Raw genomic sequence first — 26,927 nt, forward strand, 5'->3', positions numbered from 1 at the left:
TATCTTCGGGAAAATATATACCGAAATTGTCGTTTTCTAAAAATATTTTATAGTTGATTTTTTGCAATCGTGTTCACTGACATTTTGGGCGGAAGTCAGCTGATTTAAAATCCAAGAGACAGTTAGTTCAAAAATGACCGCTAGGTGGCCGAGAACCACGTTGCTTATTTATTTCGAAAAACACAGTCGTAGAGCGAAGAAGTTCAATGAACTCTTGTTCATGGTATACGGTTTGTCTCGGATATTTCTTGCACTGCTGGCCTTGCATCAGACTATCGTATGACGAAATACTATAATTAAACTGCATTGGCAATCTAAACTGTCGGATCTAATGTTGCAGGAGCTTTTAGTGTATGGCCGCCACGTTTCAGATGAATCGTCCTCCATTGTCGATCTCAATCGCAAAGATGGGAATGAAAAGGTAGTATATCGTATTGCGTTGACTAGTACAACCTTCGAATTGAACAAGAGAGTATGTAACGGATTTGTAAACCAACTCCACTGGCCATTTATATTTCTAAAGCAGGAAGGTGGTGAAAAATAGAAAAGTCTGGAACCGAAATAAAATGCAGACACCAATAATGAGCAACAGCTGACATGCTACTTGATGATGACTTTTGGCCAACATTGCTCATCCCTTTGGTGTATCAAATGACCTCTTGCCTTGAGGCCAGCAGGTATTGCAATACAAAATGACATTGCACTTTTTCTTACCCTATGAATCGTGGAACTGACATTCAACATTTGCACAATAGATTTTTTCCACTTCACGACCCGCTCGTGGGATACGAGTCAAGAGGGAAGGAGAGAAAAAAAAAGTAAGTAAAACAACCAAAAAAAATGCGTCCTTTGTAATATCGTGAGAGACCCCCACGCCGCCAGTGAAGAGGGAAACACATTCTTCGTGCTGTGCACCGTTAATTTCGCCCGTCCTCGGGAGGTACGGTGAGAAATAACGGTGCCACTGTCGGTGTGTCTGCTGTGGGGTGGTTTTTTTTTTTTTGTTCGTTAAGGTTATTGCCGGTCGTTGGCCCAGTCACCTACAGTGTGTGTATCTGTATCTATGCTCGTGTGTGCAGTATAGAAAGGGATAGGGAACAACAGCTGGAAAGGAGGAGGGAAAAAAAAACAGGAGAAAATGCTTCTCGGTTGGCTGCGACCGGAGAAGAACCTAGAAGGGTCGGAGCTTCCTCCAAGTCGACTTAGATAGTCGGCTAGTCGAGTCACCTACTTTCTTCTTCGGTTGCAAGGCCCTCAGCTTTACCACTTCGGTCAATGAACTTTATTTTCTTTCTCTCCCCGTCCCAAACAACTATTCATATCCTCCCCCCCTGCCGCCTTGTTCTACCTTTCCTTCGAGAACACTTTTGACTTCACTAGGCCACATTTTTATTTCCATTCTTTATATTCTTCTTCTTTTCCCCCTTTTTATTTGGTGGTGTTTTGTTGCCCTTCCAGCACCAGACCAGAAGAGGCTCTTTTCCCCCCTCACTTTGGGTCGTTCGAAGGGCCCGACGCTTTTGTGTATCCGTTCCCGTTCTTTTATTCCTTTTTTCCTTCTAATATTTTCAGTTTCACCGTTAGTCTTCCCCTCCACACAAAAAAAGAAAAATCAAAAGCGATCTTACCCTAACACAGACAAACAACAAAAATGTTTTGTTGACTATCTCCCTCTCTTTCCACTTGTTACCTGGGCTCTTCTTTTCAACCAGCTATTTGACCTTTAAAAGAGAGGACGAATAGCAGTATACCAAGCCTCTTTTATCCCGAAGGAAAGAGAGTGTTAAAATAACCCTTTTTTTTGTATGTGTGTGTGTGTGTGGAAAATATCAAATCATCTTCGTTTTTGATTTGGCTGAACGATGCGTTAGTTCGATCGGCTATCGAATTAGAAGTAAAAACTAAAGAAATTCCAATGGAGGTCACGTCTGCGTTCGGGATGCTATTCACGCAACGTGAAGGACGAAGGTATAGATGACATACCTTCTGGAGCAAGTAGTGAGGGAATTAGGTCGAATTTTGTTGATCACGTTCAATTATGACCCGAAAAAAGAAACGATTGCGACAGACTTTGTGCGTACGGTCAAAAAAAAAACGCGCAATGTGTTTCACTGTCTCTCTTTTTTTTTGAATAAATAAAAGATGGACGGAGAGAGAAAAAAAAAGTGGACTTGCCAAGTCGAGTTGAGGTAGCCGGAGCTGGGCCGTGTTTACCTACTTCTGTTGTGTATAGAACCGCAGCGCTAGTGGAGTCAATGTCCTCCTTTTTTTATTTCCCCTCTGAAAATTTATTTTATTTTTTTATTTGTTTTCAGTCGAGGGGGGGGGGGGTTCCACGTGTTTTTCCGTTTTTATTATTTCATATACATTTTTTTACCCCTCTTTTGTTTTGAAAAATTGGGTCTTGTGTGTGTTCACTCGCCAATTAACCGCTTTAATTTGCCCATCGTTGGTCGAATCTCGTATAGCTCTCGCATCGAATGATAACCTTTCAATTGTTGTTCAATAGTTAATTTTTGCCCTTCAAATAAGATTGGATGACAGGCATATTGATGGCTACACATTTTTCAATTGTAACGATGAATGTCGATTTTTCTCTCTATTACCGACACGAAGAAAGGAATGGAAAGCGAAGGAACTCCTTTCTTTCCGTCCACTGGCGTGTGTGTGTGTAAAACAGCGCTATTCGATCCGCTCGTTGGTAAATGGGCCAGTGACCGTGAGTGGCCTGGCCCGCTAACCTTGGCATTGGACGAAGGCATTACGGCGTGCGGGCGTTCTCCTTTTTTTTTTTAGAAAATTCTATAATAAAAAAAATCACTCGCCGTCTGATGCGTGTTTGCCATTTTATGCTGTTTCTCTTTTTCCGCGTACAAGTCGTAGTAGTAGGAGAGAGTTCGTAGTAAAGGCCTCGTATTTTCACGCGGCGGTAGACTTGATTTTCACGATGAATTCATGCATGGCACAAACAATTGTACATCACTAAACGCGTCCATTTTTGTCGACTTGCCCTCGTTTTTCTTGAGTCTGCGATCGTCGTGTTGCGCAGCGCAAAAAAAAATTTGGAAGAAAAAAAGTGCCAAGACAAGTGAACTGAAACGAGTTTTGTCGATTACGCGCAGCAGATGGTTTGATTTTTTGTTTAAAACCGTAATCAAAATAATCAGGAAAAAACAAGACATGATCGAGAGAGTAGGTGAGCTGAGATGCAGGTCGACTTTTTCCTTCTCCTTTTCATTGGCCACCGGACGTGAAAACGCGCACAGCTGTGGCTGATTATTTTCAAAATTATTCATTTTTTTCCTTCCCAACAACAGCATCAAAATATGCCAATCCAGAACGCAATAATAACGGTGCATAAATCCTTCTTGTCCGGACTGGCTTACATTTTTGTTTTTTAAATGACGAGACCGGTTTTGTTTTCCAAGAAATTGATGAACGCATTGAATGATGCGTTTCATACGCGTTTAGTTGAAGTTCCTTGTCCAGCTCAATTCATTTTCTGTGCCTTTGAATGAAAAATAATAATAATAACGTAATTGATTTTAAACTCGAGTGACGTAAATTCCGAGAAATATTCAAATCTTTTCCCGCAAATTGGACAGGTGTCGTTTAACTGACATGCGTGAAACCAGGTCTGTTACAGCCATTGTGCATGTAAAGTACAAGTTTGACCGAGTTCAAAACATTTTTTTTTTTACCCTCAATCGTTTAAAAAAAAAAAAATTATTTCGAATCTGCGCACTTAAAAAAACAAAAAGTCTTAACCCTTTTCGTTCGGTTGCTCCATAGCCTCAAGGTGAAACGAATAGCTTGTCGACTTCTTTTTTCCCCTTTGATTATATAGTAGTTCTTCTCCCTCTTGCTCCTAAACTCCTCCCGTATGAACGCACGAGAGAGAGAGGAGAATCCTTTTTTTTCTTTTGAATTTTCTTTATCGAATGTTAACAAGGAAAGTCTCGACCTCTATTTTTTCTTTCTTCGCTCACAGAGTCATCAGATGTGTCTGCGAGTGTGGGTTACTCGCGTTCGTTGGCACACATTCTCCTTATTTACTTTTTGTTTAATTCTTTACCTCTTTCTTTCTTCCCGACCGGTGCGTCGTGCCAACGGTCTTCTTTGAAAAGCAACAGTCGGGTCCCGCCATTTTCTCTCACTCTAGTGTATGCAGTAAAAAAATATATTTTTAAGCGTCTTCTCCTTTAAAAAAAAAATGTTCACATGTAACGGAATGAGCAGAAAAAAACAAACCGCAACTGCTTGTAACGCTTCGCTTCTCTTTCGATTTTGATTGGCGTGCCGACCTCAATGTTTTGTTGTTTATTTTTAGCGCGCACGCGCGTACTGTTTCAGCGCGTCCTTAGTACGGCTGAGGATAGTCAGGTGTCGATCGAAAATAAACGCGGATGAAAAGTCGGAAGGCGTTTTGGATGGCCAAACGTCGTTCGTAATGTGTCGGGCGAATTTCCCGAATTTGCGTCACGCCGAATGTGAACAATTCTGACGCAATTTCTGGCGATTATTGAAAAGAGTTGCAAGAGCCAGGCGTTGACCGATATACATCCAACCTTTCGAAAACTCGTTTCATTTGTTTCTTTGATTTGTTGGCCAGCATCACGTGAAACATTTTTCTATTTTCACGAGCTGATGAAGAGATTCACGATGATGCATCTTGTCGTAGTTTATATCCCCATCCGCCATTTTTTTTTTGCTCGTTTTTGGGTGGAGTTTTTGCTGTCACGCTCTGTTTTCTTCATCCCCCCGCATTTCGATCATTCCAGCGATTCATCTTGGAATAATAATCGTCATAACAAAAGAAAACAAAACACTTTCTTGGATGTAGAGCGTTCCGTTTTGTTTCGTTGATTGATTGTCGTCTTTTTTTTGCTGCATTTATCTAATCCACCCCCCTCCCCCTTTTGTTTCTTTGAAGTTAATCAAAAATTTCTTGACTACGTTGCACGTGTGGACTAAAACCGGGGGAGATCTAACAATCCAAATGAAACCGCTGGCAGGGAAAGATTGTCATCGTATAGACCTCATTTTTGTGTGTGCGCGCGCGTCTTCCTACCCTTAATATGCATGATTGACGTTTTGAAAGAGGGTTATAAAATTGACAATTCCATTTCGTATTGGGCAATGAAGAGTTCAACATCGTGATACGCGTTGTTATTTTTTGTTTTCCCCCTTTTTTTTTAAAGACCTCATTTCTTATTTCTCGGGGCTTTTTCTTTAATAAAGGGGAAGTTCGCCCTCTATCTCTAAAAAAAAAAACAAAAATTCTTTAAATTTGTTTTAAGTGATTACGGTCGAACGCATTTAAATAAACAGGGACACATTACAAGAGAGAGAGAGAGAGAGAGAAAAAAAAATGAAAAGGAGAACTTTCGGTACTTTTGCCCGAATGTTATACATCCTCAGCTGTTGGTCCCATCCCCCTAGCAGGTAAATGCCGGTCGTTGTCCCAGTTACCCAGACTCCTTTTTTATTTTTTATTTTTCAAAATGCCCGCTCTTTATTTTAGTTTTTTCTGCTGCCGGTTATAATAGTAAAGCTTCTTCTTCTTTTTCACTTTGAGTACACATTTAATGTACAATCGTCGCTTTGTTGTTGTACATGCTCCGCCTACCTGAGCGTTCATTTTTCGACGTGCACCATATCCCCCTCCTCGCTCTTTGTAGCCTTTTCGTATTACGGGAGTGCCGAAATTAAAAGACAATGACATTTTTTTTGTTGTTGTTGTCGAAAACTCTGAATTTTTTCAGACACAATAAGAAATTTAAAACAAAAAAAAAGGTACTCGCAATCGGCAGGTGCATCAATATTTCTCATTGCAATCACGAGGAAAAAGAACTCCTTTCTATATCATTTCTTCTTCATTGCGACGACAATGGAGAAAAAAAAAATGAAACCATTTCTCTGGGCCAGAAATAATGTCTGCACACCAGGAAAAAAAAAAAGAATTTGAAAATCAGCGCGCCGTTATTTTGTAACGTTGTGGCTGTGTTTGTCTCGGCCTGTTTTTGTTTCTTCTTCTGCACTTGGTTCACGCAACAGTGGTCACGTCATTAGCGGTTCTTTTGCTTGCGATGATCATTCCCTATATACGCGCAAACACACAACAGCAAGTCTCTCTCTCTCTCTATCTCTCTTGAAGAAAAAAAAAGAGAGGAAGTAGCACAATAACCGGCCGTCACCTTGTGGCCGTTTGAGTCTGTTTCGTTTTTTATTTTTACATCATTTTGCCCGCCAATTTTTCCCGCTTTGGAAAGAAAAAAAAAGAAGACGTACAAACTTCACGTTTGGGTTTTCTCTGCCGTTCACGTTTCGCCTGTTTAGCGGAAAGAAGCTCAATCCCCCACCCCCTTTTTTTTTATCGAATCAATTTTGGCAGCTGGGCCAAGAAAAAAAAAAAGGCAAACCGTAAAGGGGCGGATCGTCCTTTCACCTTTTTCTTCGTCTTCCGGGATGAAGAACGAGAGTTTCGTCATCGTCCCAAAAGAACTTTCAGTACTAGTACGTGAGGGGGGAAACAAGTTAAGAGTCACAACGCAGCAATAACGGTTTTTCCCTTTTAGAAAATCAAAATTATGTTAATCTAATTTTTGTTTTTTTCTTGAATAAAAATCAAAGAGAGAAAGACATTCTGGATTAACTTGATGCGTCTTTTTTTTTTTTTTACAGAGACCCGTTTTTTTTTTCAATATTTTTTGTTTTGGCTGTTTGTCCAGTTGTCGTTGCGGGCAGCCTTCTGGACTCTTCTCCAACAGTGGCGCTAAATGTAGGACAATAACCGCGAATGGCCCCGAATCAACGAAAGTATTTCATGTCGCCTTCGTTCGGTCGCCGTAACAGTTCCTTATTCTATTGCACCCCTCCCCCCTGTTGGCCGTCAGCATGTTGTTTTGTTGTTTCACTTCATTTACTTGACACGCGAAAGAGAGCAAAAATGCGTCATTAAATCATCTCGCCTTTTAAATATAATTTTAAATGTCATAATTTTAAAAAATATCTAAATAATGATAAGATTTGTATGCGTGGGCTGATTGATAAAAGTGATACGTAACCACTAATGAATTTCGTATTTTCAACAGGCCCGATCCGTCGTCTACGTGTCTCGTACGGCCGATGCATTTTGAAGCGGGCGATTTGAACGCCAGTCTGGGCCGTTAACCTTTGGACAAGGAAATCAAAAGGGAAACAACCGAGCGCACAAACACAGGTAAAGAAAGAGAGAAAAAGAAAAAAAAAAAAAAACTTGCACTGTCGTTGTATCGATGGCAAACATAAGAATAGCTGGCCTTTATCTATACGCGTACGCCAAGAAAAAAAGAAAGAAGATTCTCTTTCCTTTATGGTTTTTTTTTTTTCTTTTTGTTTTGGCTAAAGAAACGAAGAAGAAAAATCAAAAGGGACGTTTGAGGTCGTGGGCCGTTTTGGCCGTCCCCACAAGGATACGACGATGATGGCCAGTCCCCCCCGTTTTCATTTTTTTTCCGGAATAGATTTTTTTTTTTTTCGTGTGGACGGCCATGACCTTTTGAACTGGGAAAGTTCGAGTAGATATTTTTATAAGTTTTCATTAGAAATGAGGTGTTATGGGACCATTGAAGTTTTCTGTCACTCTCATCTTCTTTAATTTTTTTTTTAGTAAGAATTTCAGATATTTTTAGATTTTCTGTTTCTACTTTGGTTTCTCCAGGAACCACACGGTTGATGCAGCCCACACACACACCCCAACAAGAAGAAGGTTCCCAATTCTGTGTTTATGATGGGGGACCGACCTTGGTTGACCCGAAGGACCCCCAACAAAATAGGAAGGAAAAGGGAAGTGGATTTTGTTTTTTAAAGGGAGAACTATATTGGAGTTCATTGGCCTGATTGAAGGTAACACACACACACACCTACGTACACCGACACAGGTACGAACCTAAAAAACCATTTTTTTGTTTTTCTTTGAATTTCTGTAGAACGTTATGTAAATTTATTTCACCTGGAAAACAGGTACACATTTTTTTTTATTGTGTGTGTGATCAGTTTACCTGGTCCGGTCTGTGTGTTAACAAATGGAAACGTAGAACCCTAGAAATAAGAAGCCGGCCCATTTTTCGTGTTGGGAAAGATTTCTTCGCTATGCGGAAAAGTAGTAAGCTCAAGAAGAAGAAGAAAAATGTGATGATTGTAAAGATTCGGTCGGAAGTGCTCCACTTCCGTCCACCAACTTTCTCCCTGACGTTTGCGTAGATGGCCCATCGGGTTTTTTTTCTCCGCTACGTGTGTTCCACGAAAGAAGGAGTCTCTTACGTCTTTGCTTCCCACCACACCTGTGAGTCTCTCTATGCCGTAACAACTCGATCGGTCAATGAACTCCCCAGGTATCTGGTTTCAAAAAAATTCTTTTTAAGAGGGGGAGGATTATGACAGACATATTCGATAGGTTTTCAAATCTTTGCGTTTTTTGTTTGTTTTTTTTTTATCTAAAAATAATTTTTTTTTTTCATGGAAATCTATATCGGCATTTTCATTTGGGCATATCGTGTTACAGGTGTCATCGCTCCCTACTGGCCGATCGTATCATTCTTTTTAAAAAAAAATTATAATTTTCATTTTTCTCGACCTCATCGCGAGAGAGTCGTGACTTGCACTGACTATCAATTCGTCCTCCTATGTTGTTTTTTAAAAAGAAAGAAGACATGCACTACCGTTAATGTGCGGGAAAAAGTCCCACTCGATCATTTTTTTTGTTGGTCGGGCCAACCTAAAATCGTCAGATTTTTTGTTTGTTTCTATGTTATTTTCTAGGGGACAAAAATAAGAGAGAGTCGCCTCCATTGCGGAATTGTAACGGTTTTTCTCTATCTCTGTTAGTTCGTGAACACACACGTACACACGGCACGGATTCGAGCGACAAAACACAATTTTTTCTTGTAGCAATAGCTGAAAAGGAAGCCGGTTTGTGTGTGTGTGTGTGTGTGTGTTGATCGTCCCCGGGTCGGTGGTTGGGTGCCACCTCCTATCCTCTTTACTCCTCCCTCCTGGCCCGTTTGCCACAGCCCCAAACGGAATTCTCTTTCTCGGGTAAGGCTGTGCGGATAGAAGCGAGTGGCCGTCACTAGTTCCACGGCCGCCAATCGAGACGCACACAAGTTTTCAACCGTCGTCTTCCTCGTTTGTTTGTTTGTTTTTTTCCGGGGGGAAAAAGGAAGAAAAAAAAAGAAAACACATTCATCAAAAGTCATTGACTCTGTTCTCCCTTTCGACCAACACACGCAACATTTTTGGCTTGACGCACACACGCACACACACAGTGATTTTTGTTGTTCATTGACAGAGAAGACTTGCTAGACTTCCGTGTTGTTGTCAGTGTGTGTTGTTTTTTTGATTTGATTTGATCGTCTTGCATTTCCGCACGGATTCCGCATTTTTTTGGATTTCTTTGGTTTTGTTCTGTTTGAATCCCCCCCATCAAAAAGTTTCATCTTTGGAGACGAAGACAGCAGCAGCAAAGTGCCTCCCGCAGCAGCTCATCGTTTCCATGACGAAAGTCGTTCATCTCACGTAAGAAAAATCCACAAATCTTTTCAATCTAATTTCTAGTATTATAATTGCGAAAATTGAGTTTGAAGTTAGGCCAACGGGCACAACGAATATTGTAAATAACTTTCTCTCGCTTCATTATGTTTATTCGTTTATTATACGTACCCGCGGTGGAGAGATTCAAAAATGTGTGTCGGCCAACATTTTCTCCACTTTCTTTCCAATGATTGAAGTGAAAAGGAAAATGTTTACACTTGTGCACCTACCTGTCTACACGCTAAGAAGGAAAAAAAAAAAAAAAATTGCAATCGAATCTTGTAGAAAAAAACAAAAATGGCTGTGTATTTCACTCCCATTTTAGGACGATAGAAGCACGTCACATAACATCCCCCCAAATAAAAATCAAACGAGGAAGTTCACTAGCCAAAAAGGTGTGTGTGTGAGTGCGCTGGGCGAAAGGTGAACGACCAACCTTGGGCTTTTCTTCTTCGTCTCATCCGATGTCATGAACGCAGCACATTGGCCTCTACCTTTCCCATCTTCTTCTTCTTCCCCTTCAATTTTTTTTTGCGTCTTTTCGGCCGTTTAAGTGAAGGGGGGGCTGGATAGAGAAGAGAGTCATCTCTTTTTTTCTCTTCAAGGTCGCTTGCATCCGTCGATGGATGGGTCCAACAAGAAGAAGAAGAAAAAGTTCTTGTTTCTCTCTCCCCCCCACTGCATTTTTTTTTTTGTTTAACTCCCCCCTCTTTACCTTTCGGATGAACTTTTAAGAACGGATAAGTCAATTGCACCTCAGGTGAGGGGTGGTTGAGGTCACGGTCCTTCCGCGTTTCGCCCCCACCTTCTTTTTTCGTTTGTTTCTTTAAAAAATAAAATTCTGTTATGTCAGAACCCGTTCGCAACTCTTTCCGCGTTTGCTCATTGGCGGAAGGAAAATTAATAAGCGCTTGCGGTTTGAACCCACCCGTCTATGCGTGTCGACGTGTTGTGACAGTCGCAATTATGCATTTCGTTTAAGGAAATTATAAAAACAAAAAAGGAGTGGGGATTAATTTCCTAGCCCGAGGCAAGTTTCAATAATGAAACGATCCCGTTAGGCATATAAGATTCCGCTTGCGTTGAGCGTATTTTATTTATATGCCCAAATGTAGGGGACGGTTTCCCGTTATGAATTTGATTGTAATAAACTCTCCCTCCCCTATCTTTTTTTTTAAATTTGTGTTGTCGAAAAAGGAAAAGTGGCGGCGCTTGTTAAAAAAACAGGGAGGGGGGAAGCAACGGGACATTTTCAAAGACGAGACATACAAAAAAAATTTAAGGGGCATATCATCTTGTGAATGACAAATAAAAAAAGATTAACAAGCAGCTGCTCGTCGACCTTTTTTTATTATTATTTTCTTCTGCATCGTCTGCTGCGTCTTCCATTTTTTAAAATGATTAAACATCTGTTTGATATACTTTCTCTTCACTTTGACTCAAATCGCCCTTTATTTTATTTTTTTACCTGGAATTTCCTATTCTTTTGTCGAAATCAATGAGGAAAAAGGTCTTAACCTTCAATTGGTTGCCATGGTTACAATGCGCGACCTGTGTGTTACACGAAACGAAACCTAACGGAATCTTTCCCTTTTTTCGGGGAGGGAGAGGGGGAGGTTTTGTTTTTCTTGTCGGCTGGAACAAGAAGCAGCGGATGGAGCGACCATCTAACGGTTCTTTAGACGCATTTGCTCGGTTCTTTTTCCTTTTTAAAAAGCTGTAAGCCCCACCTGGTGGTGAGGGTGTTTTGGAGGAAGAGTGGGTTGGGATGACAGGTGAAGGTTCTTTTCTTCTACTCACAAAAATGACAAGTTAAATATTTAAAAAAAAAGAAAGAAATATTCCCTGTTCCATCACCGGATTGGGTCTACCACCAATTGCCCGCTGGCTATTCTAACGGGATCCTTACCGTTGCTTTCCTTTTCCATCCGTCTCTTTTTACTCTTCTGTCCTGTACGTATATAGAAAAAGTAAGTGGCAGTTGAAGCCATCGATTGAAGAAATAATTAAAAAAAAAAATATTTCGAAAAGGAAAAGCCATTTCAAGACATCCGGATTTGCTTCCGCCTAGCGAACATGTGATGCATCATTTGGAATATGTAGAACAACGTTCCGCGATCGCCTATTTATTGACGTAACTAAGAGAAAAGGGAGAAAATTATGGTGTGCACGAGCGCTTATTTTGCGGGCTGCGGCTTTTTTTCTTTTTTTTTAAAAAGAAGAAACATTTATTTTGCTGTCCGAGTTCAATGACCGAGAGAGTCTCGGCCCCTGTGCGGTGGATATAGTGGTACAGGTAATCAGAAGGAAGAACCGGTTTCGATTCTCCTCTTCCCAGTTGCTGTTTTTTTTTTTTGTGTGTGTAGTTTCATTCCCCCCTTTTTTATTTTGGTTTAACAATCTTCTCTCCTCCTCAAGATTCCAGGTGTGTACAGGTGGTGAAGCGTATATACATACAACATAATAAGCCGGCAACGTTTATCCCGAGGCAGTGGCCGTAGTGACACACTCCCTTAGGCTTTTTTTCTTTTCTTTCTTTCTTTCTCAAAGCTTCAAACCAAAAATGTCTTCAATTCACGTGCAAACCATTTTTATTGGTGGCTATTTTCGTTCCGAGCGTATCGTTTATCCGAGTTTAATGGCGTGTTTTTTCATTAATTGCGCTTGTAACAGGCGTGTGTAGGGGGGAGGGGGGGAGTTGGAAAGAAGAAAGCAGCCGCGGGATTTTTGTTGTTTTTGTTTGTTTTTTTCACCCAGTGTCTGGGAAATGGTTCATCCTAAAAATAAATCAGCTGGAACACAAAAGTGTGCTAGAATTTTGTGTTGCGCGAGGATGTGCGGCGGTCGTCGACATGACGCAATGAAATTGAATATTCCGACCGAGCTCGAGCGACATGTGGAAAAGTGTTAAGACAATACGGCCACCGGATCAGTTCATTACGAAGAAAGCGATTCATCGAAAGCTGCACAGAATTATGCACACCGCTGGACGAAAAAGGGCCGTCTCATGATAGGATAGCGGATGTCGAGTCCCGTTACACCTGAACTCGCGTTTGGGTTACGTGATTGAAAAAAAGAACCTTCTTCTTCTTTCTCGCATTTTCTTTTAATCTCATCCGGTCTCTCCTCCCCCCCACGCACTCTGAAATTGTTCTGACAAGGAAGCCGGGGGGATGTCCTTGGACTCTTTTTATTTTATTTCTCCTTCATCGTAGACTCGGCTGCTTGCTGGACTGCATAGATTCAACACTTCCCGTCTCTTCTTTGGGTTTTTTTTTGTTTATTATTTCTTGAATCCATCCTACGGAATCGTGTCCAGTTATTTCTAACTGGAAATGAAGCACAAAAGGAGGAAGGTGTTTCCTGTCTTTTGTTTTCTTTTTCATTGGCGCACGGCCAGATCGCGTTATTCGTGTGCGCGTGCGCAATTGCACGGTCACTGCGTATCCTAACGGTTTGAAATTTCCGATCGTTTTTTGATTTATTACTCATTTGAAATGGGATTCCGTTTTCAATGGATAACAAATTGCGAATGATCGATTGCGTACAAGAGGCACAACACACACACACACAGAAAAACAGTTGAAAGTGCTTGAATTGTTTTGAATGCGCAATGCCGTGACTAATTTCAAAGTAGGTGTTAGCGCGTGCAAGATTGTAGCGAGAAGGAGGAGCCTGTTTTAGCTCCACCTACTTTACCTTTCGCCCTACATGCCGGAACCCGTTCACGGTTTTTTTTTAAGGCAAGTCTCCCGGCACCTTCACGTGTCCTAAAAAAGAAAGAAAGAAGAAAACACGTTCACGACAAGAAAAAATAAAAACTCATTTTCTTCAAAATTTTTTTTTTTTTGAATATTTTTAATAATTGGGAATTTTTGAATTTTCTTCTAAACGTCCTTTTTCTTTTCTCACGCAGGAATTAACCAGACCTACAACAACTGACTGACTGACTGAACCCACAATTTTATCACGACATTGACGAATTTTTTTTTTCTTCCTCTTTGTGAGTTAAAAAAAAAAAAAAAGAGCGAAAAACTTCAACTTTGACGCAAAGGTAAAATCAAATCCTAGTCGGATATTTCAGAATTGTTTTAAAACAAAAACAAAAAAAAACGAATCGAAAATGGAGACATAACATTTTCTAAGCGAGATGGCGTTCTTTATTGTATTACTATATAGTCCTTGTTAGTGTAGGGGGGCGTTGACTTTTGATTTGCCCGTCTAGAGTTGCATCGCAATTCAAGGCCGATGCTCCCGCCAGTCACATTTTTTTTTTCTCGAGCATTTTAGAAAGATATTTTTATTTATTTATTTATTTTTATTAGTTTGTATCGAACGTTCTCTTCATTCGAACGCTCGTCTCATGTCTCGTCTTTTTTGTTTTTGCCCGTTATTATTAACAGAACTTGCGTGCTGAGCTGACGGTGTCGCGTGATCATGAACAGTTCTTAAACATGTCGAATCAAGTAAGTCCATGTCCATTTATTGTGTGTGTCAACTCTCCACTAACTCGTTTTTCTTTTTATTTTAATTTTAACAAACAAAAAAATTCATCCAATAAAAAGGGAACGAAAATGGAAGAAGGTGCTTGGGATTTGGCAGAGTTGGCCGAAGAGGATTTTGAGCAATTGGCCGTGTACATCGTGCCGGACGCGGTGGTCGAGCCGAGCAGCAGCAACGCATCGGAGAGAGTGAACAGGGCCGAGACGTCGCTACCCAGAAATTTGACACTGAAGCCGAGTCAGGCCTTGTCTGACGTGCTGGGCGTCTGGAGCAGTGATTACATACCGCGAGGTACCCGATTCGGACCTTTGGTTGGCGACATTTACGCCAAGGATCACGTGCCCAAACACGCCAATCGCAAATACTTTTGGAGGGTAAGGCATCAGTTGATTTTCCATTGAAATCGATTGAGAAAATGATTTGATTTGATTTGATTTGTTTGTGCGTAGGTGTACAACAACAGCGAAGTGTTTTATTACATCGATGGCTACGATACAGCCAAGGCCAACTGGATGCGTTACGTCAATCCGGCCTATTCGTCCGAATCTCAGAATCTGATCGCCTGCCAGTACAAGATGAACATTTATTTTTACACGACCAAACCCATTCTGCCCAATCAAGAGCTCTTGGTCTGGTACTGCAAGGAATTCGCCGAAAGACTCAATTATCCGGTCACCGGAGATTTGATGCTGCAGCGGATCCGCCAGCAAGTCCACCAGAACGACGAAGACGGAACGGACACGGAACAGTCGACCGCTGAGATCAAGAAACCAAACTGCGACGAAGGGCCGATGAGTCCGGCAGATGGCGCGGAAGATGTTAAAGTCAAACAGCAACATAAGAAACTCGCAGCCGACACGACGGCACTGTCCAAAGAGACGGACCAGCCCGGCAGCAAAGAGGCGGCGCTTGCCGTTGACACGACAACCGCACGCCGCGATCACGCTGATAATCATCATCATAACCACCAGATGACACCCACGGCGGAAGGCTCAGTCCGATCGGATGAAGGTTACCATAGCAACGGCTACCATGACGAGGTTCTGACGCCTCCGGAAGATTCCAGCGACTCTGACAACGACAATTACGTCCTGGATTTCAGCAGGAAACCTTCGTCGTCTTCCGGCTCTTCGTTGGCGGCTGGTCCGGCTGCTGGTCAGCCCAGTTCGACCAGTCGATTAAGTCCGTTGGCGGAGGAGCCCGTCACTCAACAGGGCTCTCCGCAATCGGACAGCCGTGGCGGTGGCAGCACTAACGAGTATCGCAAAGTCAAAATTAAGATGCCGAAAGCGTATCATTATCGGCACAGCAGCGTCAGCGAAGAGCGCGAACAAGTTCCGTCGCGCTCCTCGGCCCATCATCGACTTGCCCCTGCTACGCAATCGCCTCCGCAACAACATCAACAACATTCGCCTCCGGTGACCCAGTCGGTGGTCAAATCGGCACCGCTGGTGGCCCAACTCTCACCGGTCGCTGCCTTGCCGCTCAGTCCTCGATTCCGGCGCAGTCATCCGCCTGCACTTCACCCGCCATCTTATTCGCCGGAACCGATGGATTACGAGGAGCATCATCATCGCCATCGCGACCATCCGGATCATCGAATCAATTACGATCGTTCGCGTTCGCCTTGCGGCCGCGAAGCTGTTCCTCCACCTCCTCCGGCTGTCAATGCGTTGCTGAGCAACGGAAGCATCCTGGAGAGCATTTTGCTGAGGCGCCAAGGGAGCGGTAACGCCTCCGCCGCGGTCGTAGCGGCCGCCGCCGCTGCGGCCAAGAAGGAAAACGGAGCGGAACTCCTCCGCCAAGAATATTACGACGAAGTGTACCATCGTGAACGATTCAAGGAGGCCGTCCAAGTCATTGTGGCGAACGAGTCTCACCCCAAACCGGATTCGTCGGCCGGGTCTTTGCCTGTCGCTCCGGCGACGTTGCCACCTCCTCCACCTTCTTCATCGGCTCATCATCGATCGTCGCCTTCGTCTTCCCACCTGCTCCTAGCGCCGTCGACGACAGTGCCTGTAGCCATTTCGACTGTTGTGTATCCGCCTTATAAGAAACTGCATCGTTACAACATTCCCACTGGATCGGACGTGCGCGATCTCCTCAACAGCAAGGATCCGAACCACCTCAGCCCGGATTCGAGTTGTTCAACGACAGCCGTCAATAAATCCATCCGCAACGAGTCGAACAGCTCGCCATCTAACGGTGGGCAACAGCAACATCATCACCACATGCACCACCTCAGCGGACATCATCCGTCTCATGGATCGCATCCGTTCAATAGCCGGAGCCCGCAACCGTCGCAGTCGCATCAGTTCCAGAGCAGTAGCAGCAGCAACGGATCCAACAGCCGATCGGCTCCATCACCTCACCACCATCCGAATGATTCCGGCAACGGCGGTAGCTCCGGCGGCGGCTTGTTGTACAACGTCAACAACGTTGCGCAAATGTTCTCGTCGGCTCATTTCAACATGTACGCCTACGGCGGAGCTGGATCCAATGCATCTTCATCCGGCGGAGGCAGTAGTAGTCACAACGTCGGCGGTGCTCATCCGCTAGCGTCTTCGTCGTCCACCTCCTCCTCGTCCGGTGCTCACATTCATCCTCATATTCCGATGCCGCACAGTCCAGCCGCGTCTGCCGCTTCTTCGTCCGGAGGCAACGGCGGAGATCGTTGCGGTCAACGGGATCCATCCGAGTCGTCTATACGATCAGCTGCCTCGTCGCTCAGTCCGAATTACAGCCAGGCGCTGCACTGCCACACATCGCCCGGAAGCGGCTCGTTGTCGCCCATCGGCTCGGGCAGCCCGTCGCCCAATGGAAGCCAAGGCCGTGGCTACCGATCGTTGCCTTACCCTCTGAAAAAGAAGGACGGTAAAATGCATTACGAATGCAACATTTGCTACAAGACATTCGGACAGCTGTCCAACCTTAAAGTTCATTTGCGGACGCATTCCGGCGAGCGGCCCTTCAAGTGCAATGTTTGCACCAAGAGTTTCACTCAGCTGGCCCACCTACAGAAGCACCATCTAGTGCACACGGGTGAAAAACCGCACCAGTGCGACATTTGCAAGAAGCGGTTCAGCAGCACGTCCAACCTCAAGACCCATTTGCGGCTGCATTCCGGACAGAAGCCTTACGCTTGCGATTTGTGCCCGGCCAAATTCACGCAGTTTGTCCACTTGAAATTGCATAAACGTTTGCACACGAATGAAAGGCCGTACACGTGCGGTGGATGTCAGAAAAAGTACATCAGCGCCAGCGGATTGCGCACTCACTGGAAGACGACCAATTGCAAACCGAGTAGCCTCGAAGAAGAGATGGCCCTTGAACGGTCACCTACCGACTCGGCCGGCTACGATTGCAACGGCTCAGATGTTGAAGGTAGTACAACATTTCTAAATTTTAATCATTCATTTGGACAGTTTTGATTCAATTTGTTTGTTTGTTTTTTTCTTTCTTCAATAAAGAAGGTATGGAAGACAAGGATGAAGAAATGAGTTTGGACGGAATGAGCTGTGATAGCGACTCGTTGGCCATTCAGCAACATCACCGTCAAGGCCAGCACGAACACCACCACGAATTGGGTGTCAATTCGACGACGGGCCGACGTTCTCAGTCGCCCGACGAAGGAAATATGCACGGAAACGGGAGACAACAATCGGGAAACTACGACGCCGATTCGTCCCGACCCAGCGTGATTGAAACGGCCAACAAAGCGCCACACATTATCGAATGCACATAGAAAACAAAAAGAACGAAGACTCTCGACTGTAATAACTGTGCAACGCCCTTTTTCTTTTCTTGACTCGACGAAGCAGACGACTTCAAAGGGGGGGGTTCACGGTCCTTGCAGACGACATTAGACGACGCAACTCTTTCGAGTGTATGTCTAGCTCTAAATTATTTATTTATTTTTCTTTTTTTGGGAGAGGGGAGAGACGTGTGACGAGACGTAACGAAAACTCAGACGGATCAATACCATCTTCATTAACGTACCGAACCCACCGTTAGAACAAAAAAACTCTTCTTCTGTTTGACTCCAATGACATTTACAACAGCAAAGAGAAACTCTCATCCAATTTTTTTCTCTCTCTCTCTCTCTTTAAATTATATATATTATATACCTCCACATTGTTTTATTTATGTACGAAATGACAATCATGTTGACAATGGCGTTATGAACGCAGGAGGACAAAAGTTTTATATTCCATTTATTTAGAAAGACTGTGAAATGTCGTTGACAAATATGGGGACATGACTATCGACACACAACTTTTACATTTTTTAATTATTATTATTAAGTTATATATATTTCCACGACAAGATTTCTTTTTCTTTTTTTGTGGGTTTCATTTTTCCTCCCCCATCTCCCAGCAAGTTATTTATATTTTTTTTTTTTCCGTTTTGTTGATTTCCTTTTTATACCCTCACCCCGCGTTGCTGTGTTATTTGTTGTACATTTTTCATTATGTTTTTCTTTTTTTTTTTTTATATATAAGAATGACGATGGAAGCTTTGTTGGAATCTCCCAAGAAAAAGGAAAAAAAAAAAAGGTTAATATGAAAAGGCACTTGATCTCAGGAAAATTGCAACAATAATTTTGGACAGCGAAGAAACAAAACAAAAAATATGTGTGACTCGACTTGTGATGCTTGCAGTGTGTGGATGCTGGTTTTGCGTGTCACGACGCATTCCAAATTTTACCTTTTCGACTGATGGACTAGAAAAGACGATAGAAATTGAATTTTAAAATGATCTGCTCCCCTCCTTTCAGAGTGCCTTCTTTCTCTTGTATCATTTATATACATAGATATATACATATTATATGCAAATCATCCCATATCTCTAGCTCTACCCCTCATTTTTTAATATTTTGAAACCTGGATGTGATGCCGTCATATTTATATGCCCTTAGTTGTATTTCTCTCAACGATCGTTGGTCTTCCCCATGTCTATTGTTTTTATTGGATTGATTCAACGTCTTCGTCTCTTTTGATGCAAAATGGCAATAATAATCGACAATGAAATGTTAAAAAGTACTGAACAAAAGAGAAAGGATTTGTTGTGCTGCCTGTGCCTCGATGTTGACATTGTAGGTACAACACATTTTGAGATATACAAATTCATTTCCCTTTTACACCATCCCCCCCCCCAAATTTTGGAAGTCTACAGTAATACTTGTCAATTTCTCAAAAGTATATTCCCCTCCCTTTAACTTATTTTCCCGGCTACATTTAGCAATTGAAATAAAAACAAACAAAAAATTGCATTCCTCAAAGACGTTTGCATCGAAAAGAAAGAAAATACACTCAAATATGTGTTCGAAAAATGAATTATTCTGTTATTTTCTTCGAGTTCTAAATGAGTTTTTACGCACACCATGCAACGTTGTATATTTGTGTCTAACCTCTCGCAGAAAACGAACATAGTCTGGTCAAATCTTACCCACAAAATTACACTACATTTGTATTTACACAAAACATGCAAATGAAGGTGATTTAAACTTCCAAAAGTTGGTCTTGAACAATGTGATGGAAGAAATTACTGTGTTTCATTCCTGAAAGAGGAACTGGGGCAACTACAAGTTGTAATTCAAACAGGTAACACCATTCAATATAGAACTCTTTGGCAGCTTGTTAAGAATTTAAATGTCTAACAACTGTATCATTACTACTCGTAGGCTGCATTAGATTTAAATGTGCTAAAATCTCCTATTAAGGAGAATCTGGTCATTTCTATGTTTTGGTCAGCAATTTGCAGATCAATTGAATGTCAAAGGTAATCAAAAATGATTTCTGATTTCCACAGATAGGTACAGAACATAAACTAATTGTTAAGTCAAATTTTCCCCATACAAGGCAGTGACGGAATCAATGCTAGCTATCGAGTACTTGAATTAGCAACAGGTTCAGAGAAATCTAACTCTCCCAAAGTTACTAAAGAAACTAAACCGTATGGGCGCATATTGTTTCACGTTATTCTTGAAGAAGGGACTGTCATGACGCTTAACGAGGTAGATAAATGTATGGCATTATTATGTAACTACAGGTACATAATAATAACAATAGTTAGAAATGTTTAACGGTATACAACATTTGGTAGGATAAAGTGACAAATCATTTTTTGATTCTGAATATTTTGAACTTTTTTTCAACATGTGACCTGAGGAGCGTGTGTGGAAATAGAATGCAGTTGAGCAAGGCTAGAGGAGCAGATAGATACGTTAAACGACGTACCTTTAAAGATATGTTTCATTACGTAATAAAAATTTCCGGATTTGATAATTGGCGGGGCTGTTTGCTGCTGTTCGTTATGTTATGTCGGTAGGAAAAACTGTTGGCTCGTAGTGAGCTGCAGGTGGATCTGCTTGTGCTGCGCTAAAGTTTCGTCTGCTTTTCAGACAGGTGCGCTTTTCTTGCTTTCCGTATTTGTATTAGCAGCCCGACTCCGACGTTCCGATTTACTAGGGCACTCAGAAATGAGGTGATCCTCTGCTTTGCACTGAATTTTAACAAATCGTAAAAGTAAAGAAACTAATTTTCTTTAAAAAAAAAAAACGTTTTTGAAAACTTACCTGGTGACATCTTTTGGGCTGAGGTCCCATTGTGCATTTAGGAGCGATGTGACTTCCGACTACTCCGCAGTTGTAGCATCTAAGATACGTCAAAAGATGTCTTTAAAACTCCACTTTGAATTGTAAGTTACGTGACCTTTCTTATTACCTGATCCTTTTAGATTTTATCGTCTTTTTTGGGTGCCTTTGTGAACCGCAACATTCGGATCCACCAGGCCCAGTCACCATCGTTGCCTCTTCTCCTTTAACCACGTCTTTAGTTTCCAACTCGACCTCTTCGCCCTCAGCCAGGTTACGAAACCCGCTCATCCGGATCACGCTCTAAACAAAACGAATCCAGAACAACCAAAAAAAAATGACAATAAGATTTTAAAAGAAATCCATTGAAAAGTAGGCGGATATTTTTAGAGATAACTCGCAAAAGTGTTCGAAGCAAACGCCAGAAGTTTTCGAAAAAAATTCAAACAGATCGACTCGAGAGACTAGAGTCTATTCTAATCTTTCTGTTTTCCTTTTTTTTTTTTAAACTGGGGAATAGAAATAGCTAAGGCAAAAAGGGCAAGAAGTGGAAGAGAAGGAGGAAACGAAATTCGGTAGGGTATAACGGAGAAGAAAGACGGACGAGCGTAAATTCCACTAGTCAGTACACTGTTCCAATAGAAATAGACGAAGGCTGTACATGTGTGTAGTACATTCCTTGGTGATTGAAAAAAGCAGGCCGCTTATAAATACATAGACCCCTTCCAACCCCACCCTCGTCACATGTCATGACACCCAAACACGATTGCATTCCTCGATATCTCATTGTTTATTCAAAAATTCCGGCAAACATTTTTTTAATAACCCTACGCCGTATCCAACAGATGTAACGAGCAACGATCGATCTTGCTTTTAATGAAAAGAAAAAACGAATCAATAACGATATGTCACAGTCCCGTAAATCAATGTGAGAATGCTCATTTTCATCCTTTTGCTCGCCCACTTCCACATTCTCACTATGTATCAGATTTTCGGGGTTGTTATTGCTAGGCTGGATGAAAGAGTAAGACAATGTACTACGTGTAAGAGTTGTTCCCGTTACGCTGCCCATCCACTGTCTTTCCCATTTTAGAATATAATATTCTTTCTCAAAATAGAAATTTGGCCATTCAACTATTTTCTAATGTTCCTTTTCTGATTATCGGCTTCTTCATTTATAGACGTGCCTTCGAGGAAAGCATGCGGTGTTGATCCTTTTTCGAAAAATCCCTGCTAAAGAATCTAAATTTTATTTTTTCAGGGATGTATAGAGACGTGGAAGATATTCAATGGGGATATCATCTGGTCCCTGTGCCTGTCTTTTTTTTTTTTTTCCAAGACGTGGCTTAGACTTTTGACAGCATTCCAGTCACAAAAGCACGCGCGCTATACACCGGATGCGGAAACGAGCCTTCCATAAGACAGAGACGACTCGTTAACGTTCCATTCGTAAGTCTTTTAAGTGAGGGTGAAAAAGCTCACAAATTGTTATTATTATAATTTTTTACTTAAAAGATTTCCACAGGGTCCTTTTTCGGGCCAGTTTACAATATAAAATGATCAAAATGGAAAGGGAAAAAAAAATTACCTGATGAACGAAGATGTCGGGACTTCCGTCGTCCGGCGTAACGAATCCCCATCCTTTGGACACGTTAAACCATTTGCATCTGCCTTTGCGTCGTAACGCTGTGGACGATGTTGCTGTTGTAGAAGAGGCACAGCAGCTGTTCTCGACTGATCGTTCCCGCTCTGTAGTGAAACACGAGGTAAATTACGATTTCATTCACGCGACATTTAAAACTAATAGAAAAATTCCATTTTCAAACGATGTTTCTCTAAATATATTAAGGCGTAAAAGTTGAACAGGCAATACCTCCTTCAGATTCCATCAGAGTAAAACCAAAAGAATTGTTAAAATGGATACAATTTGTTTAGCTTCTTCACCCGGCCAACCTTTCCAGTAGATTTCTTTGAACAATCAATACCATAAATCGAAATCGATTTGTTTTAGCGGCGCATGGTGAAAATCACTGGCGATTGAACGGCGTGGCACAGCGGCGCTTGATGATGTTGATATCGTTCACGTCGAAACTAACGACGGCTTGCGTTGTGCCTATCATCCCGTTGATTGTTACACTTATTGATGTAGCCTTCGCCCCGTCTGCTGAAACTAACAAATCACAATTTGGCGCACTAAAAGAAAAATCCTTTTCCCTTTTTTTTTCTGTGGATGCAACCCGGACAGAAGCGTCCCCCTACCATATCCCGAGAGTTGCAGCCGACTGAGCTCTGCCCTAGCGAGCCGCCAAATAGTCGTGTAAAGAATGCTACTCTTGTAGCAGAAAAAAAAGGGGGCAAACTGTTTTATTACACACACCCACATAACTCACCCAGGGAGTAGAGGGGATGGTTTTTAAGAGAGAGGAAAATGTTAAGAAACCCGAGCTGGAGGATCGACGTTGCCATGTGCCTTTTTTTGTTTTTTTCCCTCTCCATTCCTCGTTTGAAAATCGACATCAAATCGTGAAATAAATAACGTGAAGGTATTGAATAAAAGTGGGCTAAAAATACGAAGGGAGAAATGTATTGTTGTACGTCTTTTCCTTACTTTTTTTTATTTAGAAATTGATTTTTTTCTTTTTAGAAAGACTTTTTTTTCGCTTTCGAAAGGATTCGTTTTCTATTCAATGAAGCCGAATAATTGGTCGAGCTATTTAAACTTTTTTTTATTATTGTTAAAGAAAAAGAAAAATTCAATGCAAATCGTCCCCTGCGGATTTCAATTTCACGTTTTTCTTTAATGAAACCGAGTAATTTTTTTTTCTGTTGTAAAAGACAAAGGACTAAGCATTTTCATTTGTCCTGAAAAATTCGACTCGCATGTCAAAAGAGAAAAAAAAAAATGAGATACAAGACGAAAGAACATAAAAAAACCCGCTTCTCAATCTGTTTGTTCTCTTAATCGATACAGAGATTTATATGCGCATAAGAGACGGTGTTTTGTTTTTTTCTTATAAAGGAAGCCGAACTCAGACTTTGGCTGCGTACTCCATTTATACACGTTTTGTGATCTAGTTATGCTAACGAGCATCTTCAATCCTCGTCTCTGATAGTTGACAGTTTTCGTTACACAATTTCATTTTTTGTTTCGTTTGTTTCTGAAGTAATTTGCTTAAAAAAAAAGTAAATTGGGACCAACATTTTGACGGTAATATGTCCCTGACAATTATGGAAATGCAATGCAGAACTCACTTACCTGATGAAATCGTCGAGGACATGTTGTTCCTTGGCTGAAAGACGACGGATAACTGGACTGGACAAGAGGTGAATATTTGGTCGACTGACTCCTTTTATTTGTCATCCAAGCGAAAGAGTTTTGCTTACTTTGAATACTTTTGATTATGGACCTGTCGTAACAGTTTGCCAGTAAATACACGTTGCGTCATCATTACACAAATGGAAAAACGTCTAGGGTATGTGTTGTTTTTTTATTGCAATTCGGAGAATAATTGAACAAGAAAATCGAGATAAGTAAGCGTTGCTTCGCCGGAGTAGAGGCGGTTTGTTGGGTAAATGGGGTGGGCTGGTCGATCCGGCGCAAGGAAGTTTTCTTTTGCTGGCGCTGTGGGTGTGTGACTCATTTCCGGTCTGTGCTGAAACCTCCGCTCGGCTGCTGGTGTATAAGTAGTGTGTATGTGTGTGTGTGTGTGTATGGGCTTACACCACAACAGAGTTATTATAGCCTACGGGGGAATTCGTCAGCTTCTTTTCTTTTGAGTCCTCGCTCTCGGATTCATCCGGTCGGTTCTCATCAGTCGGCAGCCATCCGAGTAATAATGTGTGCATCCCTCGTTAAAAATTCGAAATAAATAATTAAAATCTATAGATTATGTGAACGTATGGTGAGGTATCTTTCAACGAGGTCATGGACATCAAAAGAGAAAAAGAATTCATTTAATACTTGCCTAGTCATCTCTTCAGTTTCCTACCCATTATTCTGTTTTAAAACCAGTTTGAAATGTTTTTGTTTACGAACCTCTTTCGCTTTCTGTTTGTTTAAGATCAACGCCATCTGCCAGTCAGCATAACAACTTTATGCAAGATTCACCTAGCGGGAAAACAACAATGACGACCATGTTTATACTTATGCTAATTCATGTGTCGATGGGTTTGGGGTTTCCAAATCGAGTCACATGTGTCCTAGGGTCTGATGAAAAAGGATGCATTAACGCCTGCGACACGGTTGGGCTGCCCATGCCTTCATGTAAACTCGCTTTTTTGGGAGTGTGCATTGCTGGCTGAGATGGGTGGCGACATGACACACGTGAATAAAACGATGATCGTGTGATTCCTTTGGCTTCTTCTTCGTGGAAAGTGCAACAACACCAAAGCTTAGGTAGGTATTTAGAAAGATGCTGGGTTCTTAATAAATTCAAAGATGTTTCATTGTGGCCGTGACGGGCGTTGTTCAAGACGACGCCCTATGATTTTCTCTTAGCTCTCTCTTGCTCTATCTGTATGCACATCCACTTCATCCACATATTTTCATGTTTCGTTTAGTTTTCCTAACCATGTGCATCTGTATAGCACTCTGTGTTATTCATTTGCACCTTGAACTCTTTCAGGGAGTCAGTTGGTGCTCGAGTGTTTCTCCTAATGCCCTTGTCCATCTGCCCATGAAAGGAAATGTTAACAGCAAAGTACACCGTAGAAAAGAGATGTAGAATTTCTGTTGCCATCAGGTTTTCTACAGTTAAACTTGTAACATCCCCTTAAAAAAAAAATAATAATTTGAAACATGAATACTGTTCGTTACCAACACCTCGTGATCCCTAATTTAATACGGCCATTCCTCACGTGTGATGACGTTGATGCCCCTACGGACATCCATCGTGTAACGAATTTGTATCTAGTAGAATCTATTTTCCTTTTCTGGTATCGTTAGCTCATCCCATAATTATTCGAAAATGTTTTCCTAAATGCGTAAATGTAAAGGCATCGTGCTTCATTAGTCACGATAGGTTTTCTTTTATTATCATCACACGTGAAGTGAACGAAGTCGGCTGCCTGTTTATACATGCAGGTAGCCGAGTCCACTCTCTTGAAGCTCTTCAGATCTTATTTCCAACTTGGTTTTTCTTTTCTTTCGGTACGTACACATTTATACGCCATTGGGAGTGTAGTACGATGCAGACGAAAAACACGTCTTGTCTATATAAAGGAGTGGAAATTCGTGACCGGTCGGAATGAGGTGATCTCCTTTCGCTCTCTGCACGTGAAAATCACGATATACGAGCCAAAAAAAAAGTACGACAAGATTTTTGTGCTCGTTATATTATGTAGTTACCCATCCACTCAGGAGAAAAGGTATGATGTATACACGAAGCGTTTGGTCGTCTGCTATCGATCTGGGATTAATGGGAGATGTGTTTGATATCGTATGACGTACGAGCAATTCATTGAGAAAATACCTTTTGATACGAGAAAGGTGATTCATTTGTCGTGCAACTTTGTGTGTTTTGGTAATACAACAAGACAAATATAGTACACGTCGAGCTACGAGATAAAGAAGTTATAGGAACAAGAATTATATCAAAGAGTCAAGAAAGGAAAAAGTAATAGACGTGTGCTCAGCAGAGCGGACCGGACTCCGGCAGAGTAGCGTAGAAGTAGATGGATGGCAGGCCTTGGTGTCCAGCTCTATGTTGTTGTAGCTAACATTTCTTTTTCTTTTTTAACTCTAACTCAAAGCTTTTTTTTCTTTCTCTCTTATCTCTCCAGGGGGGAGGTGAGCAAACAACAAGGACCAGTAGCATCGCATTTCCCGGTGACGTACAAAAAGACAGATGGAAACACACAGACAACAATAGTAAGCATGTTTTTGTTTTGTTTCTCTTAAAAATAAGCTATTTTTTATTTTGTTATTGCCGACAAGAAAAGACATTGATGGACAGTCCAGTTGAACTCGAAAATTGGTCTCTATTTGACCATTTTGCAAAATTTTCTCATTTCATCCCCCCTCCCTCCTTCAACGATGAAATTTATTAGAGAGAAAAAGACTTTTCATCCAGTCAGACTCTATCCAGCTGGTGATAGCGGAGGCGGTAGCCACCGTGACGTTATTGTGACTCTTTATGCGTAGACGTTTCTCTTTTTCCTTTCCCTTTTTTTTTTTAAAGGAGAGGGGTGGGCTCTTTGGCTTTAAGGGCTGAGCTGGGCTGTGTGTGTGTGTGTGCTATGCATTACCAGCCAAATA

The 26,927-nt window shown here is 41.8% G+C and overlaps 3 protein-coding genes across 13 annotated transcripts in view; 2 read left to right on the plus strand and 1 right to left on the minus strand.

The window, feature by feature from the left end:
- Positions 1-139: 139 nt before the first annotated feature.
- Positions 140-19,412, plus strand: LOC116921364 (PR domain zinc finger protein 1). Of its 6 annotated transcripts, none has more exons than XM_032927636.2 (12): positions 140-277; positions 341-421; positions 524-677; positions 756-818; positions 6,685-6,819; positions 7,095-7,222; positions 7,703-9,558; positions 13,490-13,627; positions 13,977-14,039; positions 14,139-14,450; positions 14,526-17,460; positions 17,547-19,412. In XM_032927636.2, the coding sequence occupies exons 9-12, from the start codon at positions 14,028-14,030 to the stop codon at positions 17,819-17,821; spliced, it is 3,534 nt and encodes a 1,177-aa protein (XP_032783527.1). In that variant the 5' UTR covers positions 140-277; positions 341-421; positions 524-677; positions 756-818; positions 6,685-6,819; positions 7,095-7,222; positions 7,703-9,558; positions 13,490-13,627; positions 13,977-14,027; the 3' UTR covers positions 17,822-19,412. The 6 variants fall into 6 exon arrangements, with proteins under 6 accessions (XP_032783527.1, XP_045027576.1, XP_045027575.1 ...); XM_045171641.1 differs by lacking the exon at positions 6,685-6,819 and having other exon boundaries at positions 7,703-7,887; positions 7,971-9,558; XM_045171640.1 differs by lacking the exon at positions 6,685-6,819.
- A 29-nt stretch (positions 19,413-19,441) lies between these two features.
- On the minus strand, positions 19,442-24,745 carry LOC123470964 (protein lin-28 homolog). The gene is made up of 5 exons (XM_045171664.1): positions 23,928-24,745; positions 22,260-22,420; positions 20,802-20,974; positions 20,654-20,732; positions 19,442-20,580 (listed from the first exon to the last, which is right to left on the minus strand). The coding sequence occupies exons 1-5, from the start codon at positions 23,947-23,949 to the stop codon at positions 20,476-20,478; spliced, it is 540 nt and encodes a 179-aa protein (XP_045027599.1). The 5' UTR covers positions 23,950-24,745; the 3' UTR covers positions 19,442-20,475.
- A 146-nt stretch (positions 24,746-24,891) lies between these two features.
- LOC116921361 overlaps positions 24,892-26,927 on the plus strand; it is a 44,958-nt gene continuing 42,922 nt past the window's right edge. For 4 of the 6 annotated variants that reach the window (XM_045171631.1, XM_045171636.1, XM_045171634.1 and 1 more), the window contains exons 1-2: positions 24,892-25,067; positions 26,453-26,540. The gene's annotated coding sequence lies outside the window, so the exon portion shown is untranslated. The remainder of the gene's footprint in view (positions 25,068-26,452; positions 26,541-26,927) is intronic. The other 2 variants (XM_045171637.1, XM_045171638.1) reach the window with 1 other exon arrangement.

The sequence above is a fragment of the Daphnia magna genome, linkage group LG4, assembly GCF_020631705.1.
Source record: "Daphnia magna isolate NIES linkage group LG4, ASM2063170v1.1, whole genome shotgun sequence".
Lineage (NCBI taxonomy): Eukaryota > Metazoa > Arthropoda > Branchiopoda > Diplostraca > Daphniidae > Daphnia > Daphnia magna.